General features: G+C 46.1%; 2 protein-coding genes across 3 annotated transcripts in view; one reads left to right on the top strand and one right to left on the bottom strand.

Moving 5' to 3' along the window:
• Positions 1–82: 82 nt before the first annotated feature.
• On the bottom strand, positions 83–4,303 carry tmem79b (transmembrane protein 79b). Of its 2 annotated transcripts, none has more exons than XM_056381590.1 (5): positions 4,157–4,303; positions 2,782–3,377; positions 2,100–2,294; positions 1,772–2,003; positions 83–1,310 (listed from the first exon to the last, which is right to left on the bottom strand). In XM_056381590.1, the coding sequence occupies exons 2-5, from the start codon at positions 3,314–3,316 to the stop codon at positions 1,106–1,108; spliced, it is 1,167 nt and encodes a 388-aa protein (XP_056237565.1). In that variant the 5' UTR covers positions 3,317–3,377; positions 4,157–4,303; the 3' UTR covers positions 83–1,105. The 2 variants fall into 2 exon arrangements, with proteins under 2 accessions (XP_056237565.1, XP_056237566.1); XM_056381591.1 differs by lacking the exon at positions 4,157–4,303 and adding an exon at positions 3,594–4,126.
• A 1,912-nt stretch (positions 4,304–6,215) lies between these two features.
• The window catches only part of arhgef2 (rho/rac guanine nucleotide exchange factor (GEF) 2), a 19,549-nt gene continuing 12,067 nt past the window's right edge, over positions 6,216–13,697 (top strand). The window contains exon 1 of the mRNA XM_056381588.1: positions 6,216–6,412. Coding sequence (XP_056237563.1) covers positions 6,356–6,412 — 57 coding nt within the window. The 5' untranslated portion in view covers positions 6,216–6,355. The remainder of the gene's footprint in view (positions 6,413–13,697) is intronic.

Genomic DNA, 13,697 nt, shown 5'->3' with positions numbered 1-13,697 from the left:
TCATGTTGATGAATTAAAGTGTGTAAATGAATCAATATGGTTATGTTAATGAGTTACTGTGTATTAAATAAATGTAAATAAATAAATGTATAAATTTTTATTTACAGAGGGAGACAGGAAGTGAGCAGGTTTCATTATTTTACTGTGAAATGTGAAACTTGTGTTAAGTATAACAGAAATATAAAATATTTAAGAGTCATAAAACAGATTTTACAAAATAAAACATTTAAAAAATGAACCAACACAACAGACTGAATAGGAAATAAACAGGAAGTAGACAACTATACTTCATATAAACAAACAATCAAACAAACATCAGGAGCCTGAACCACGAGTGAGTTATCCATCTCTGGAAGCTGGTTGATGGTATAATGGTGACCGAGGTAGATCACCTTGGTAACAGGGTAGATCACCTCGGTAACCTATGCTGCAGGGCTAACCTGTTAACTTCATCATTCCTACAGGATCCAGACGGGGACAAAACACTTAAACTGTGGTTTTCAAACAGACAGAGGAGAGTTTCTCACAATCATTATTACACAGTGATGATTAGAGCTGCATTTAAAACTAAAACTAAACCCTTTATTGTCTTTTATTAGAAAAATGAACCACAACATTCTCACTCTACTCTAAAGATCTTCATTTATTTATATCCTAAACTTAACATTTGGAAATTATTCCTGTAATTCTGCAGCTCCTGGTTCTGTTTTAGTTCTGTGATCATGTTCTTTCACCTTGTTGAATAAAACTCTCTGCTTCAACTGAATTTACCTGCAGTTTTCACTGTGTTAACGTCATATTAATCACTTCTCATGAACTCATTGGCAGCCAGATTATTGAACTCAGAATCAACAGAGCCAGCTTCATGACACAGGTGATCCAGGACCTCTGTTAGACCCAATAAAGCCATATCATCCCAAGAGATCCCGACTGAGCTGAACTGTGTCTGTGGTCCAGGTCCCTGTTTCTGTCTGGCTTCTATAAATCATTTGATCTTTTATTATGTTTTTCTGCTCTAATGTTTCAGTTCATAAAAAAATAAAGTTTTAAAAAAACAAATGTGATCAGAAATGGTTCAGCAAGGTTACTGATTACTGATCAGCTCTCATCCCCAGAACCTCTGTTTGCCAGCGGGTGGAGTCAGTGCCTCTGCAGAAGGAGGCGAGAGGCTGAAGATGGACCCCGCCGCCTCCACTGTGAAGATGAAGTAGATGTTAGCGACCATCATCACGAGACTCGGCAGGAAGGAGAGGCCGAAACCGAAACCACGTATGCTGCTGCCGAAGGCTGCGGCCACCCAGTAAATCAACCTGGAGACATAAAACAAACACACCTTTAATGGAAACTTATTATCAGCCCTGAGACACAAAACAAACGTACCTTTAATGGTATAATATGTAACTTTTCTGCATTAAAATGTCTACAAATCTTGTATATTTTGTCGAGTAGTGTTCTTACATTATTCCAAGTAATTTTAAAAAACTTAAAGGACTTTTAATCAAGGTAACGCCGCCTGTCAGCAGCAACATCCGCTGTAAACATTGGCAACCAGCTTAACACTCATCTGTTTTTCTAAGTTATTAAGTAAAATATTTAAATGAAAAGTCAAACTGGCCTGGAGACACAAACAAACAAACAAACCTTTAATAAACTTTAAATTGGCCTGGAGACACAAAACAAACACACCTTTAATAAACTTTAAATTGGCCTGGAGATACAAAACAAATGCACCTTTTATGAGTTTTAACTTGACACAGTTTATTAAACTGACCGTCCGAAGGCGAAGATGACAGTCAGCAGTGGGACGAGCTTCAGGTGCTCCTGGCTCAGGTACATTGCCATGACACCCAGCTGCAGGAAGTACATCAGGAACAGGGAGGTGGAGTCAGAGACAAAGCGGTGGTGAACAGTGACCTCGTGAACCTTCGCTTCCTTCACCTCCTCATCAAACAGAGGCTGAGACACACCTGACCGGAGTCGAGTGATGCCCAGGACGAGCCAACCTGAGAAACAGACAGGTGAGACGCGGTCACCACGGAGATACTCACTGACAGTCAGTTTTCTGTCAGCTGACTGTTCTTTGTTGGCGTTGTACTCACCAAGGACGATGGGGGCGGCAGCAAACACGGAACAGCGCAGAGTGTAGACGAGCCTGAGGGGGGCGCCGTCCAACAGTGGAGCGTCAAAGGGCAGGAACACAAATCCCCCCCACACCAGGAAGGGGAAGAAGAGTGCTGATGTCACCAGGGACACACCCACTTTCAGGATGTCCCTACCAGGACAGCCCCGCCCACCTGAGAGAGAGAGACACCAACGAACAGTAATGAATTGAAACATGACAGACGACGTGTGTCATAGTCCCTTTCATTAATTTACCTTTCATCTGCCTTCTGTTGTCACTTACCTGCATGGACAAGTGTGCATAAATATCACTGTATGACAGCTGCAATGACCATAAAGGCATTCTATTCTATTCTACAAGTTAAACCCCGCCTACTTCAGAGAAACCCAGGTTAAACTCCGCCCCCCTGAGAGACACAGTCGAGGGAAGAGCTGGGGTGTCATGTGGCGTAGTGGTCTAAGCAGGCACCCCATGTGTAGAGGCTACAGTCCTCGCTGCAGTTGGCCCCGGTTGCATCGGACGGCCTTTGCTGCATGTCATTCCCCCTCTCTCCGCCTCCCCATTTCCTGTCTCTCTACTGTCCTGTCCAATAAAGGCACAAAAGCCCAAAAAATATACTTTAAAAGAAAGGTGAGAAGAGGTGAGACAGGTATATTTACATGTAGCAGGGGTCGTGTTCTCGGTCCACTCATACTGGTAGCCATGTTGGTTGTAGTCCTCTGGGAGTCCTCGAGGACCCAGGAAGGGACTCTTCTCTGACGCCATTTCCCAGAATGCCTCACTCTCTCTGGGCGAGGAGGGGGAGGGGAGAACAGTCACTGCAGGGCTGAACACCTGGGCTGCTTTCTCCGGCAGGTGGTTCTCTGAAGGCTCCTCTGACTCCTCTTCCAGGTGTGTCCTCAACCCCGCCCACTCTTCTATTAACCCCACCCCCTTGTCTTCACCTGCCCCTCCCTTCGTCCCCCCCTTCCTCTCTCCTTCCGCCAACAGCTCTCTCTCACTTTCTGTGCAACTGGCTGCCTCACTTGACCTGACACTCATCCTGTCACCTTTACCTGTCTGTCCACCTGTCTGTCCACCTGTCTGTCCGTCTCCAGGCCACGGCAGGGTGCTGGGCTCCATCTCGTAAGACCTCACCACCTCCTCCTCCTCTCCCTCAGTCTGTCTCGTCATTGTCACTCCACCGTCCTCCATCCTGGTGCTGGCTGTCCTCAGGCCGACCTGTCTGTCTGTCACCTGTCTGTGGGTCACCTGTCTGTTAGAGAGAACAGAGGACAGTTCATCAGTGGTAAATAAACAGAGACTATATACACACACACACACACACACACACACACACACACACACACAGTCTCTACACTAATCATCACAAACATATTCCGTCATGTGATGATGATGATGATGATGATGATGATGATGATGATGATGATGGAGAGCACTGAGAGCACCTCCTAAATCTCCTTTAGTTCACCTGGACTGAGATCAGGTGACTGTGAGGGTCACATGATGTTCATCATCAGTGATGAGATCTGTCGCCTGTAAATCGATACAAACATGATCAAAATGTTCTTGTTGATCAATCAATTGGTGTCTGATTGATTATTTATCCCCATAGTTTATATCTTCTGATCAGATTTTGAGCTGTTTATTGCGCCGAAGTTGAATCTGATCAGTTCACCTGTAGCTCTCTGATCAGCCTTGGCTCCACCCTCTGCATTTGACGTCACTCGGGCTGTAACATGGCGGCTGTGACGTGTTTGTGATTAAACAAATTAAACTTGAATTTAAATGTTTTACAATCGAGTCATAGGCCCATACGTCATCATCTGCGTCATTATCATTATCACTGACCACATGAGTGTAAGTGATCAATGATAAGAATAAAGTGATAATCGAACTAAAGTGGAACAGGCCGACAGCTCCGTGCTAACATGCTAACATGCTAACATGCTAAGAGAGGTGGACAGAGACAGAGCAGACGAAACTCAGATTAAACCTAATCCAGACTTCACAGATTCAGGATTAAAGACTGACCGAGACGATCTAAACCTCCCGTTCCCTCTTCCTCTTCTTCTTCTTTTTCTTCTTCTTCTTTTTCTTCTTCTTCTTCTGTTGTTGTTGTTGTTGTTGTGAAACACTCCGGAAGTTCAGCTCAGGTGTGGTCACGTCAGGTGAGTTAAAGAGAAAGTCTTCTTAAAGGAAACGTCTCCGGGCCGAATAAATATGAACGCTATAAACCGGTGTATGTATCTATATATATGTGTGTGTGTGTGTGTGTGTGTGTGTGTGTGTGTGTGTGTGTGTGTGTGTGTGTGTTATATATAATAATATATATATTATTTGTGTTTATTTATTCTTTATTCAGTGGAAGTAATGATATGTTACCACAGAGTAGACTACTTAAGTATTAGTTTAGTGTTAGTTTAATGTTTACTTTTAGTTTAATGTTGGTTTAGTTTTAGTTTCGTGTTAGTTGTAGTGTTCACTCTGTGTTATGGGTGTAGTTAACTCACCTGTCAGCAGGTGGAGCTGTCACTTGCCTGTTTCCTCTGAGGTCAGCAGGATGACATCCCTTCCTCCTCACAGTGTTGTAACTGGTTGTCTTGGTAACAGTGGTATCAGCCAGTACCAGGAGGCAGCTGTGAACAGATGTTTCATTCAGGAGATAGTCAGCAGCAGCAGTTAGTACACACTGCACAGTGGGCAGTACTTCTACTGCACACACACACTGTACGCAGTATAATGTCAGTGTTGAGGTTTCACATTGTTGGTGAATATTTTCAGCAACAAACAGCTGATCTGTCACTGGACATAAAGTCTGTTCATTCATTTAAACTGAAGGTTTTAAATAAACTCAATAAAACATGATGACAACAGTCATAAGGTGAAGTTAGTTTGGTTCATATCATCAAAGATCTCAGATTCAAAGAACTTTATTGACATGACCACAATGAGACGATGATACCAAGGCTTCAGTCAGCATGAAAACAGAAGGAGGTAAAATTTTCATCATAAAGAATAAACAGAACCGGATTTACACATGTGCATGAAGATTTATTAACAAACACAAATAACAATTTTAATGATGAAAAGAAGAGAATTATCACATAAATATACAAATAAATAATAATAATGTATTTAAAAAGGCAGAGCAGCCAATGTGTTTTACAGTGAACAAAGAACAACACTCCGAAATAATAAATATTAGAATAAATAAATAAATAAAATCCATCAAAACAGAAAAAATTTGGATTTTAAATGAATGAAATACAGACTAACAAGCTATAGACTATAAACATAATAGTGGAGCATTAATAATAATGAAGTCTGACTGTCTTTATTATGATCATTAATCTTTGCAGCAGCTATATGTATTTGTATTTTTATCATTACTACTATCATGTGATCACATGATCATTTCAGTGTATAAAATCATTCATTCATTTATTGAGATGAGTACTTTGACTTTCATGTACTTCACTGAGAGTAAATAAAAACATTCTGAAAGCAAGATGTAATGCAATGTGGTAATACTACTGCGGTAATACTAAGTGTTACTACTGCGGTAGAAAAGTAGTAGTAAAGTGTTATTACTGCAGTAACACTTTACTGCAGTAGAGTATCTGATGCAGTACTGATGCATCTCTCTTTTTCTCTATGATTCCGTTATGAGGCAGCAGGGAGGTTTGTTTTATTTTTCACTGGCATACACCGGGACTCCGCGGGGCGGGCGGGGGTCTGCGCTCGGTGGTTCCACGTCACACAGCTGCTGTTGTACCTTGTGCCGCGGTGTGGGGGGTGGGGATAATGGCTCATGTCCGGATTTAATGTTTTCGCTCACGTGACCTTCTACACCTCTCTGATTGGCTGTTGCACGTCACGTGACACGTTGACACGTTGTCATAGAGACTGACTCTACCCACCTCGATCACTTCACTGCCCCGGCGTAAAAAACAAGTGCTTCCTGACAGATGCTGGAAGGCGGGGCATAAGGAGCGAGCGGTGAGTGGATTGGCTGAGAAGGGCACCAGCGGGCTGAGCGGTGATTGGTCAGAAGTAGAGAGGAACTGTCAATCAGAGAAAAGCCCGGCCCCCTACAATCAGACTGCGGTCTGTTCCCGAACCAGAACCCAACAATCCTCCGGATCATTACTGATCAGTTATAGATTAGTTTTTGATTATACTTTGAGCAGGTGATCGATCAGGTGTGGTGGGTTTGATCTGTCGGAGGGGATGTCCCGGCTGCTGGAGAGCAGGAGACAGGACAGGATGAAGGAAATCAACCTGAAGGTGAGTTCACCGGAAAAAAAGAGAAAGAAAACGCTGTCCCAGCGCGTGCACGCTGAATTTAGTGATCAATACTTACAAATATTGATGATTGCTGACTGATCAGACAGTCTGGACATTATTGATCACAAACATAGAAGAACTGTGGGAGTCCCGGTCACTTTCTGTCTGTTCTATCTCTTGTCTTTGTCCGCTCTCTCACATCTGGAAAAACGTTTGTTCCGTTATTACAGATGTTGGACGGTTATCGATAATTGTATACACGATCGATCAGGGATCGGACTGTGATCAGCTGTGTGTTGAGGCTGTTTGTGTGAGAACGGACGGTGAAGTTGGCGGAGCGCAGAAACGGGAAACTGACTTTTTTTTCCAGTTTGGACTGAAACCGGTTTGATGTTTTAATACAGCGGAGTGTGTGTGTGTGTGTGTCGGTGTGTGTGTGTGTGTGTCGGTGTGTGTGTTCCGTGTGTACCTGTGCAGACTGAGTTTCACTGTGTTTCGGTGTGTTTGAGTGTGTCCGTTAGCAGCAGCGTGGCCGCTTTGTCCTGCAGGAGGAAACGAGCGGGGGGAGGGGAGGCCCCGTGTGTGTGTGTGTGTGTGTGTGTGTGTGTGTACGTGTGCGCTTGTGTGTGTGCGTGTGTGTTGTCATACAGGAAGTGTCCACGTCAGGAATGACTGTGGGTGTTTGACCTCTGACCTCTGAAGGTAAATATGAGGAACTGATAAAGTGATTGATAGAGACAGATAAAAGTTGTTGATCCTCACAGAGAAACTAAAGTACTGAAAACTTATACTTCAGTAATAATACCACGAATACAAGTAAAAGTACAATATCCCTCTGAAATTATATACACTGTACTATACATTGTACTACACACTGTACTACACACTGTACTACACACTGTACTACACATTGTACTACTACACACTGTACTACACACTGTACTACTACACACTGTACTACACACTGTACTACTATACACTGTACTACACATTGTACAAGTATACACTGTACTATACATTGTACTACACACTGTACTACACACTGTACTACACATTGTACTACTATACACTATACTATACACTGTACTACACACTGTACTATACATTGTACAACTATACACTGTACTATACACTGTACTACACACTGTACTATACATTGTACTAATACACACTGTACTATACATTGTACTACACACTGTACTACACACTGTACTACACACTGTACTATACACTGTACTAATATACACTGTACTATACATTGTACTACACACTGTACTTTACATTGTACTAATACACACTGTACTACACTGTTATACACATTAATTATTGATTGGTTATTAACTGGTTATTGATTGGTTATTAACTGGTTATTGATTGGTTATTAACTGGTTAACAGTGTCAGTCTGCAGGTCCACACTGTTTAATGTACAAACACAGTTTATTAAAAACGTCCCAGTGTAATTAAAGTCCCACAGACGATCTGGTCAAAGTTCATGTTTAATCTGGACCAAAGTCACCAGCTGCAGTAATCAAACACTTCACTGATAAACCTGCTGCAGTTCATCTAAGTTCATGTCCGGAAATGTTTTAAATATTTGTGTTGAACAAACTTAAAGTTACACTGAGCACAGAAAAAACATTTTGTGTTTTATCTCCTTTGTCTGTTATAGGTTCAAACATAAATACTGATTGTCCCAGTCCAGTCCCAGTCCAATCCCAGTCCAATCCCAGTCCGGTCTCAGTCTGGTCTCAGTCCGGTCTCAGTCTGGTCTCAGTCCGGTCTCAGTCTGGTCTCAGTGTGGTCTCAGTCTGGCCTCAGTCTGGCTTCAGTCCGGTCTCAGTCTGGTCTCAGTCTGGTCTCAGTCTGGTCTCAGTCTGGTCTCAGTCTGGTCTCAGTCTGGTCTCAGTCTGGTCTCAGTCCGGTCTCAGTCTGGCCTCAGTCTGGCCTCAGTCCGGTCTCAGTCCGGTCTCAGTCCGGTCTCAGTCCGGTCTCAGTCCGGTCTCAGTGTGGTCTCAGTCTGGTCTCAGTCTGGTCTCAGTCTGGTCTCAGTCCGGTCTCAGTCCGGTCTCAGTCTGGTCTCAGTCCGGTCTCAGTCCGGTCTCAGTCTGGTCTCAGTCTGGTCTCAGTCTGGTCTCAGTCTGGTCTCAGTCTGGTCTCAGTCTGGTCTCAGTCTTGATCAGTGTGGTCTCAGTCTGGTCTCAGTCTGGTCTCAGTCTGGTCTCAGTCCGGTCTCAGTGTGGTCTCAGTCTGGTCTCAGTCTGGTCTCAGTCTGGTCTCAGTCTGGTCTCAGTCTGGTCTCAGTGTGGTCTCAGTCTGGTCTCAGTCCGGTCTCAGTCTGGTCTCAGTCTGGTCTCAGTCTGGTCTCAGTCTGGTCTCAGTCTGGTCTCAGTCTGGTCTCAGTCTGGTCTCAGTGTGGTCTCAGTCTGGTCTCAGTCTGGTCTCAGTCTGGTCTCAGTGTGGTCTCAGTGTGGTCTCAGTCCGTCTCAGTCTGGTCTCAGTCTTGATCAGTGTGGTCTCAGTGTGGTCTCAGTCCGGTCTCAGTCCGGTCTCAGTCTGGCCTCAGTCTGGTCTCAGTCTTGATCAGTGTGGTCTCAGTGTGGTCTCAGTGTGGTCTCAGTCTTGATCAGTCTGGTCTCAGTCTGGTCTCAGTGTGGTCTCAGTCTTGATCAGTGTGGTCTCAGTCTGGTCTCAGTCTGGTCTCAGTCTGGTCTCAGTCTGGTCTCAGTCTGGCCTCAGTCCGTCTCAGTCTGGTCTCAGTCTGGTCTCAGTCTGGTCTCAGTCTGGTCTCAGTCTTGATCAGTGTGGTCTCAGTCCGGTCTCAGTCTGGTCTCAGTCTGGTCTCAGTCTGGTCTCAGTGTGGTCTCAGTCTGGCCTCAGTCTGGCTTCAGTCCGGTCTCAGTGTGGTCTCAGTCTGGTCTCAGTCCGGTCTCAGTCTGGCCTCAGTGTGGTCTCAGTCTGGCCTCAGTCTGGCCTCAGTCCGGTCTCAGTGTGGTCTCAGTGTGGTCTCAGTCCGGTCTCAGTCTGGCCTCAGTCCGGTCTCAGTCCGGTCTCAGTCCGGTCTCAGTCCGGTCTCAGTCTGGCCTCAGTCCGGTCTCAGTCCGGTCTCAGTCTGGCCTCAGTCTGGTCTCAGTCTGGTCTCAGTCTGGCCTCAGTCTGGTCTCAGTCTGGTCTCAGTCTGGTCTCAGTGTGGTCTCAGTCTGGTCTCAGTCTGGTCTCAGTCTGGTCTCAGTCTGGTCTCAGTCTGGTCTCAGTCTGGCCTCAGTCTGGTCTCAGTCTGGTCTCAGTCTGGTCTCAGTGTGGCCTCAGTCTGGTCTCAGTCCGGTCTCAGTGTGGCCTCAGTCTGGTCTCAGTGTGGTCTCAGTGTGGTCTCAGTGTGTCTCAGTCTGGTCTCAGTCCGGTCTCAGTCCGGTCTCAGTCGGTCTCAGTCTGGTCTCAGTCTGGTCTCAGTCCGGTCTCAGTCTGGTCTCAGTCTGGTCTCAGTCTGGTCTCAGTCTGGTCTCAGTCTGGTCTCAGTCTGGTCTCAGTGTGGCCTCAGTCTGGTCTCAGTCCGGTCTCAGTGTGGCCTCAGTCTGGTCTCAGTGTGGTCTCAGTGTGGTCTCAGTGTGGCCTCAGTCCGGTCTCAGTCCGGTCTCAGTCTGGTCTCAGTCTGGCCACAGTCCGGTCTCAGTCCGGTCTCAGTCTGGTCTCAGTCTGGTCTCAGTGTGGCCTCAGTCTGTTCTCAGTTTGGCCTCAGTCTGTTCTCAGTCCGGTCTCAGTCCGGTCTCAGTCCGGTCTCAGTCCGGTCTCAGTCTGGTCTCAGTCTGGTCTCAGTCTGTTCTCAGTCCGGTCTCAGTCCGGTCTCAGTCTGGTCTCAGTCTGGACACAGTCTGGTCTCAGTCTGGTCTCAGTCTGGTCTCAGTCTGTTCTCAGTTTGGCCTCAGTCTGGTCTCAGTCCGGTCTCAGTCTGTTCTCAGTCCGGTCTCAGTCTGGACACAGTCTGGTCTCAGTCTGGTCTCAGTCTGGTCTCAGTCTGTTCTCAGTTTGGCCTCAGTCTGGTCTCAGTCTGGACACAGTCTGGTCTCAGTCCGGTCTCAGTCTGTTCTCAGTCTGTTCTCAGTTTGGCCTCAGTCTGGTCTCAGTCCGGTCTCAGTCTGTTCTCAGTCCGGTCTCAGTCCGGTCTCAGTCTGGTCTCAGTCTGGTCTCAGTCTGGTCTCAGTCTGGTCTCAGTCCGGTCTCAGTCTGGTCTCAGTCTGGCCACAGTCTGGTCTCAGTCTGGTCTCAGTCTGGCCTCAGTCAGGTCTCAGTGTGGCCTCAGTCTGGTCTCAGTCTGGTCTCAGTCTGGTCTCAGTCTGGTCTCAGTCTGGTCTCAGTCTGGCCTCAGTCAGGTCTCAGTGTGGCCTCAGTCTGGTCTCAGTCCGGTCTCAGTCTGGTCTCAGTCTGGCCTCAGTCTGGTCTCAGTCTGGCCTCAGTCTGGTCTCAGTCTGGTCTCAGTCTGGCCTCAGTCTGGTCTCAGTCTGGTCTCAGTCTGGTCTCAGTCTGTTCTCAGTCCGGTCTCAGTCTGGTCTCAGTCTGGTCTCAGTCTGGCCTCAGTCTGGTCTAAGTGTGGTCTCAGTCTGTTCTCAGTCCGGTCTCAGTCCGGTCTCAGTCCGGTCTCAGTCTGGTCTCAGTCTGGTCTCAGTCTTGATCAGTGTGGTCTCAGTCTGGTCTCAGTCTGGTCTCAGTCTGGTCTCAGTCCGGTCTCAGTGTGGTCTCAGTCTGGTCTCAGTCTGGTCTCAGTCTGGTCTCAGTCTGGTCTCAGTCTGGTCTCAGTGTGGTCTCAGTCTGGTCTCAGTCCGGTCTCAGTGTGGTCTCAGTCTGGTCTCAGTCTGGTCTCAGTCTGGTCTCAGTCTGGTCTCAGTCTGGTCTCAGTCTGGCCACAGTCTGGTCTCAGTCTGGTCTCAGTCTGGTCTCAGTCTGGTCTCAGTCCGGTCTCAGTCTGTTCTCAGTTTGGCCTCAGTCTAGTCTCAGTCTGGTCTCAGTCTGGTCTCAGTTTGGTCTCAGTCCGGTCTCAGTCTGTTCTCAGTTTGGCCTCAGTCTGGTCTCAGTCTGGTCTCAGTCTGTTCTCAGTCCGGTCTCAGTCCAGTCTCAGTCTGGTCTCAGTCTGTTCTCAGTCTGGTCTCAGTCTGGTCTCAGTCTGGTCTCAGTCTGGTCTCAGTCCGGTCTCAGTCCGGTCTCAGTCTGGTCTCAGTCCGGTCTCAGTCTGGCCACAGTCTGGTCTCAGTCTGGTCTCAGTCTGGTCTCAGTCTGGTCTCAGTCTGGCCTTAGTCTGGTCTCAGTGTGGTCTCAGTCTGGTTTCAGTCTGGCCACAGTCTGGTCTCAGTCTGGTTTCAGTCTGGCCACAGTCTGGCCTTAGTCTGGTCTCAGTGTGGCCTCAGTCCGGTCTCAGTGTGGTCTCAGTCTGGTCTCAGTCTGGTCTCAGTGTGGGGGTGGGGGTGGGGGGGTGGGGGCCCTGGGTTAGAGGTTATGGGGGGGGGGTATAAGCGGGGTGGACAAAATGTCAGAAACACTTGTGCACCATGAAACAGGCTGAACATTAAAACGTCTCTGGAGGTCACTTGGGTCTGTCACATGACTCTAGAAGAAGACTAAAGAGTTTCAGCTGCTCTCAGATCAGTCACCTGTTACCTGTTTCTCACCTGAACTCTCTCTCCCCAGCGACTGTGACTGCTGTGCTGTTTCTGTCTCTACCCTCAGCTCTCTTTCTCTGTCTCTCTCTATCTCTCTGTCTCTGTGGCTCTCCCTCTCTGTCTCAGTCTCATGACCCCCACCCCCCACCCACACAGAGGTCTCTTTATTTCCCTCCATCACTGAGCTCTTTATTTATTGATCAGCTGATCACTGACTGTCACCAGATCACTGAACCTGTTGTAAACCTTTTACACTGAGTGTGTGTCAGCTCATTCATCAATACAGAGACTGATTATTTATCTATATGAATATAAATATAAAAGTGTTTTCTTGGGTTCTGGTTCATGATGTTGGTTGAAGTCTCTGTGAACATGTTGTGCATTAAACCGGACCAGGAACCTGTAACAGAACTGCAGTCGCTCTGAGTGGATACGACCAGATATTTGGTGGAAACATGTCAGTGAACATTTTACTGACGTTTAGAGATTTGTGGTATATGGAAATGAACAACATTTCCTCGATGCATTGAATCCAGTCGGCTTTATGTTTATAGAAGGAGAACTTCTGTCAGAGATGACAACACTTGATCAGGTTTCAGGAAACAACACAACATGAATTATGTTTTTAGTTTTAAGTTTTTATGTCCACAGGCTCTTTAAGCTTCTTATCACACAGATGTTTTCTGATGCAGCTGTTCTTAGAGCCTGAGGAACATGAAGCGTAAAGTGACTGCAGTGTCAGATAACACACACACACACACACACACACACACACACACAGCGACACACACTTACTGATTGCTGCTTACTGTTTCCAGGACTTTTCAAAAGCTGCAGAGCTGCAGGATTTAACTTGTTGCTTTTTAAAGAATTTGTGGATAAATTATTTTAAATAAATCTAGAGACAGAAACACAAAATTTAAACGAACTGGAAACTGTTTCTTTAAAGAAAAAAAAAACATCTGCTGGTTTCAGTTTCTGCTGCTTTTCTGTGAACTGAAGTTTGAACAACTGGCTGGAAATAACAAGACATTTTATAATCTAAGCCACACACACACACACAGACACACACACACACACAGACACACAGACACACACACACACACACAGACACACACACACACACACACACACACACAGACACACAGACACACACACACACACACACACACACACACACACACACACACACATACACACACACACACACTTCCCCTTCCTGCCCCTCCCTATCCAGAGCAGAAGTTAATGTGAAAAACACTCAAGAGAAAAGAGAAGTTCAGAGAGACACAGACAAGTTACAGTTACACACAGTGTTGATTTGATTATTAATTATTGATCATCAGTTTGTTACAGAAACAATAAAACAGCAGAGTGAATACACAGTTACAAACAGTTACAGTTACACAGTTCATCATCATCATCATCATCATTGAAGGTATTAAACCTGTTGAACGTGTGAATTTGATGTGATGAATATTTAATGAAACCAAAAATATGTTGTTTGACTGTAACTGGACAGAGTGTGTGTGTGTGTGTGTGTGTGTGTGTGTGTGTGTGTGTGTGTGTGTGTGTGTGTGTGTGTGTGTGTGTTAATTTGAACTGTATAAACTGTCTGTATGTAAAGCTGGACACAGTG

Source organism: Seriola aureovittata, chromosome 7, assembly GCF_021018895.1.
Source record: "Seriola aureovittata isolate HTS-2021-v1 ecotype China chromosome 7, ASM2101889v1, whole genome shotgun sequence".
NCBI classification, from domain to species: domain Eukaryota; kingdom Metazoa; phylum Chordata; class Actinopteri; order Carangiformes; family Carangidae; genus Seriola; species Seriola aureovittata.
The sequence above is the reverse complement of the archived record's forward strand: the minus strand, read 5'-3'. Positions and strand labels throughout refer to the sequence as shown.